The following is a 5,333-nucleotide window of genomic DNA, read 5'->3' on the forward strand; positions in this document are numbered from 1 at the left end:
AGATGCTTATTTGGAGTTTGGAAAAAATCGTGACACTTTGGTTGGTTTCGTCGACTCTGATTATACTGCGGATCTTGATAAATGAATATCTTTGACAAGCTATATTTTTTGCGTTGACGGTTGTGCAGTTAGTTGGAAAGCTTCCTTACAACCTGTCATGGCTTTATCTACTATAGAGGTAGAATATATAGCAGTGACAGAGGCAATTAAAGAAGTTTTATAGTTAAGAGATTTGTTCGGTAAATTATGTCTGCATCAAGGTATTACTATAATTTACTATGATAGTCAAAGTGCTATTCATTTGACTAAAGACTAGATGTATCATGAGAGGACGAAACACATCGATGTGAAGTTTCATTTTATTCGGGATGTCATTGCTAAGGGAAAGGTCCTTGTTCAAAAAATTTATACGAAGGACAATCCAACTGATATGCTTACGAAGCCTCTTCCAATTTACAAGTTCAAGTAGTGCTTGGACTTGTTGGTATGCATTGTTGGTGATTGCCCGTTGGGGCTTTTGTGAAGAAGGTGGAACAAGTTTTGTTAATTGTTAATGTTGGGACATGCCAAGGTGGAGATTTGTTAGTTTGGCAAGTCTCACATAGTCCCACATCGGGAAAATCAAGCTTGTTATCTCCTATTGCAACTATAAATAAGGGTCTGAGCTTTTAAGTTAGATGCATCACAAGAAAACTTAATTATTTACTTTGGACTTTTTCTGTTTAGTAGTTTCAGATATTTTATGGCCTAGAAATATTTTTTTAAGGTATTTATAATTATCTCTTTTATAGTAGTGATTTGCTCTTCTCGTTGATGTATGTCAATTGATCGATAAATTTGATGTTCTTCCATTTTTTTTATTTTTCTGTTTTATTATCTTACAGATTAGATTAATGAAACTGGAACGATTGATCTTGATCACTATCATCAATCTCGTTATTAACTAATCGATTAATTTGGGCAATTATTCTATCATGTCGCTTTCCAACACCCTGACAATATAAGCACTCGCAGATGCCATAGACTGGTGTTGAGAGAGAACAAGGAAGAAGAAGAAGCTCGACCTCCCTGCCTTCAGATTCCATCCTACGGAGGAGGAGCTTCTTGACTTCTACCTCAAGCGCATGATCCAGGGCAAGAAGCTTCAGTTCGAAGTCATCACCAGCATTAACTTTTATCGCCATGACCCGTGGGAGCTCCCAGGTACTGTACTGTCTGTTACTCTCTCTCTCTCTCTCTCTCTCTCTCTCGCTCTCTCTCTTCCCGAGTTGGAGGTTCCGAGGTACGAGGGGTTGGAGTGGCTGCAGTACACGTTCTTGTCTCGGCTGAGGAGGCCATGGATGGTGGATCTCTGGTCTCGTAATGATCCCAGCATACTCTAACTTGTGAGCTTTGACATCAACAACGACAATGAAGAAGAAGAAGAAGAAGAAGAAGAAGAAGAAGAAGAAGAAGAATAAAACTGAGGAATCGGTGATGCACACCAATCGGTGGAACACTGATTCAAATGCCTAAAGTCAAGAATTACTGATTTCTACTAGCTGAAGTCAACGAGAAGAGCGAGCGGCGGAGTAAAAGCGGCCTCACAACTGTAAATAAATAGACAGATAGTCCGCATGTGTAATAGTGTATCTCGATGTACGATGACTCCATCAACTGTAAAAAAAGAAATTTATCTTATATGGGATCGGCACTCACTGCACCTCTTTGTTTGTTATTGACATTTGTCCTTTAGTACATGTAAAAAAAAAAAGTGTGGATAACAAAATAAAATAGTATTATTGTATTGCTTATGATTTATTGTTAAAGTAGACTCTTATTGTTCGATGTGTACAGTAAACTACCCAATTATTACTGGCTCACTGGTCGACGCCACTTTGATCCCAAACGACGAAGATATCTTTCTCCAGCCATTAATGGCTTGCTTGACTTGCAATAAATAGACGGAGGAGCACAGAATTGGTCGGGTGTTTGTTGTCGAACCCACAACAGAGTGATCCGACCAATGATGATGGAGTTATTTATTATCGTATGAAGCTTAAAAATTGGAGACAAGGAGAGGGAGGAATAGGTTGTCCACTCTGGACTTGTTGACCAATTCAATAGATCCATCTCGCTCAATTCCTGTACCACATCTCACTTGGTCAACCAGTGATCGTTATCAAATTGAGTTCTATGTGCAGCGATGATGGATCACAAGTGTCAATGTCAACGAGTCCATATGGGGCTGCTATAGGATAAATTTCTTAAAAAATCTCTTATTTTTATTTCTTCCCTATTAGTGTCTTTTCTTATTTATTTATTTAATTTCTGTATAGCATCTTTTATTTTCTAAGGGATCAAATTACGTGAGACAATTCCTCCTCATCGCCTGGTTGTCTTTGCCTTCGTTTTCGTTCATTATCTTTGCCCCGTCGTGAGATCTTATTGCTCTCGTCTCATCTCCTCTCTTCTTCAAACCTCTTTTTACTCTCCGTTGTTATCATCCCTTATCATTGTCTTTGCTCCGTCATCCTTTCACTTTTCTTCCACCCTTATCTCTCCTCCCATTTTCCTCTAGAGCCCTTGCCTACCCTTTGGTTGCCGAGGTCACATCGAGGGCATCGACAAGATTCAATTTAGATAGTAATGTGTTGATGAGACTAAGGTTTATTTCAAACGAGATCATAGTGTTAAGACAAAATGACGATACAAGTCTTACATGTCAATTATAATTAGTCGATGCACACAAATGATAGGATGAATAACAACCTCTCATCGGTATCTTAAAGATCATATGAAGATGAGAGAAGTGACAAAGAGCGATCGAGTCTCTTGATGGACAAGAGGTAGCAAGGAAGCTAAGGGATAATTTCATCTTTTTATGAAATAAAAAATATTTACATGAATAAATAAAAAAAAGATTTTTTTTTTAAATTGCCCTTAATTATGTGGGGGCCACCCTCCCACTTAGTTAGCGTGGAACTGATCAAATCCCAGATTGTGAGCGTGACCGGATCTGAATCCTCATACTGACCGGTTCAAATCGCATGAATCACACAACACATTTTAAGTCCATCCACGCAAGTAAAACGGTCAAAGCTAGCATGTCAGGCCAAAACTTAGTCAACCAACCCTGATGAAGCCACAAAAAGTCAGCGTCATCGGTTGCTGAGAGAACACTAATACTTTAATCAAACCAGGTAGTAATTAGTTTAGGGATGTTGATTAGTTGAGACGAAAAGGACTTAAGGTTAGTCAACGCATTCCATTCATTCCACATGCTTTGCCAGTCGTGGGCGGTGGAAGTCAGCCGTTCCATCGACCATTTAAGCACTCGCGAGTCCCCCCCCCCCCCTCCTCTTCAACAGCAGCAAGGCCGGTGAAACAGTGCCGCCATAACCACAAGGAAGAGACGCATGGAGATCAGAAGCACCTTGGAGATGTATCTCCCCGGGTTCAGGTTCCATCCCACTGAGGAGGAGCTTCTCGACTTCTACCTCAGGCGCAAGGTCCAGGGGAAGAGGCTGCAGCTTGAAATCATTGCTACAGTTAATCTCTATCGCCATGATCCCTGGGAGCTTCCAGGTATTGTCAATGTTAGAGCTGATTTCTGGTCCGAGAGGAAGTCGAGCAGAGATTGCAGACGTTGACAAAACTGCGTGTTATGATGATTTGCGCAGGGTTGGCCAAGATGGGGGAGACGGAGTGGTACTTCTACGTGCCGAGGGACCGGAGACAAACCAGCGGCGGGCGGCCGAGCAGGACCACGGAGCGGGGTTTCTGGAAGGCCACCGGTTGCGACCGGCCGGTGCGCAGCGCGGCCGACCCCAAGCGGCTCATCGGCCTCAAGAAGACGCTGGTCTTCTACGAGGGCCGCGCGCCTCGGGGCACCAAGACCGACTGGGTCATGAACGAGTACCGCCTCCCCGACCCGTCCGCCACGTCCTCCGACGGTCCACCAAAGGTATCTATCACCCACTTGCACCACCAAGCACCAGTGATAGTAGCAGCATGATCTCAGCTTCAGAAGATTGATGTGGCCCTTGGATTTATTCTGTGCTCAGGAGGAGAGCATGGTGTTGTGCAAGATACACCGGAAGGCGACCTCGATGAAGGTGCTGGAGCAGCGGGCGGCGGCCATGGAAGAGGATACGACGATGTCGCAGAATTCTAGCTCGACCGCGGAGTCCGCGTCAGACTACGATCAGGAGAGCTTCTTGAAATCCATGGTCAAGGAGGATGTTGTAATCGTCATCGAGGATGCAACGGACGAGGAGGTGACGACCGTGGTGGTGGTGGAGGAGGAGAAAGAGGAAGCGGATGTTGCCGCCGTGTCGACTCGGCAAAGGCCGAGTCTGCCCGAGTTGGAGGTCCCGAAGAAGAAGGGGTTAGAATGGCTACAGGACCCGTTCTGGACTCAGCTACGAAGCCCATGGATGGATCTCTGGTCTCCATATTTGGCCACCATGCTCAACTGCTAAACCTCATCATTATTTCTTCCTCGTGTTTGTTTGTCCATATCTTTTAAGTTCCGGACCGCCGGCGATGGCGTTGGCGATGGCGATGGCGATGGGTGATGTACCAAATCCAGTTACGAAAGATCAAGCTCGATAGAAAAAGTCCAAGAATCATCATTTATGATTTGCAAAAATAAAAAAAAGCGTTTCGGATTTTAAGCTCCATGACATTGGAAACTTCATCGAGTAGCTTCGGCTTGTCTTTATTTTTTTTAATCTTAATCTTAATCTTATTTGGAGGATTTCCAAATCGATTCGGATTCTGCACTTTCAAATCGATGATCGAATTTGAACTTAAACAAGTCAAAGCCATGAAAGCCAAGACTGATGATCGTCTTCTTGTGATAAAAATATTAGGCGCGTGAATTGCTAGATCCACTACAAGAAATCAACCTGATGCAAAAGTCTTTGTTGCTGAAGCGGGTTTGACTTTGCTTTCCTTGAGTTTGAGCAATTAGGGATCAGAATCTAACTGACTTCCTCGATAGAAGTTTCATGATTCTCGGTCAAACTTTCATCTGTCACACTATATTGTCTTGCAATATCACATCTTATCGAGGAATCTCATAATAAACTATAAACATATTCATATTGATAACTCTTTTTGCTATTTATAATTTTATTTAAATATTTTAATATTCCTAAGATATTTTTTATATAAATGAATGTAAATACCATTTTCCCTTTCTTATTATTTTTCAATATTGAGTGATATTCTTATTTGAGTCACTGAGGGGTATTCATCAAGTGATATCCAACAATATAAGAAGAAAGAGTGACATCTAGTAATGTCGGATCCTCTTCGTTAAGCGATGTCGAGTGTGGAGTAACAAG

General features: G+C 42.3%; 1 protein-coding gene across 1 annotated transcript; it reads left to right on the top strand.

The window, feature by feature from the left end:
- The first annotated feature begins 3,351 nt into the window (after nt 1-3,351).
- Nucleotides 3,352-4,739, top strand: LOC103978308 (NAC domain-containing protein 22-like). Its single transcript, XM_009394065.3, has 3 exons — nt 3,352-3,567; nt 3,663-3,946; nt 4,047-4,739. Exons 1-3 carry the CDS (start codon nt 3,399-3,401, stop codon nt 4,461-4,463), a joined length of 870 nt encoding a protein of 289 aa, XP_009392340.2. The 5' UTR covers nt 3,352-3,398; the 3' UTR covers nt 4,464-4,739.
- Nucleotides 4,740-5,333: the final 594 nt, after the last annotated feature.

This window comes from Musa acuminata, chromosome BXJ1-3 (assembly GCF_036884655.1).
Source record: "Musa acuminata AAA Group cultivar baxijiao chromosome BXJ1-3, Cavendish_Baxijiao_AAA, whole genome shotgun sequence".
Taxonomy (NCBI): domain Eukaryota; kingdom Viridiplantae; phylum Streptophyta; class Magnoliopsida; order Zingiberales; family Musaceae; genus Musa; species Musa acuminata.

Bases quoted from the DNA above. Each gene is read 5' to 3' on its own strand.
- LOC103978308 (XM_009394065.3), top strand. From the start codon at position 3,399: ATGGAGATCAGAAGCACCTTGGAGATGTATCTCCCCGGGTTCAGGTTC. The intron at 3,568-3,662 runs GTATTGTCAATG...TGATTTGCGCAG, and splicing joins TGATCCCTGGGAGCTTCCAG to GGTTGGCCAAGATGGGGGAG. The intron at 3,947-4,046 runs GTATCTATCACC...TTCTGTGCTCAG, and splicing joins CCTCCGACGGTCCACCAAAG to GAGGAGAGCATGGTGTTGTG.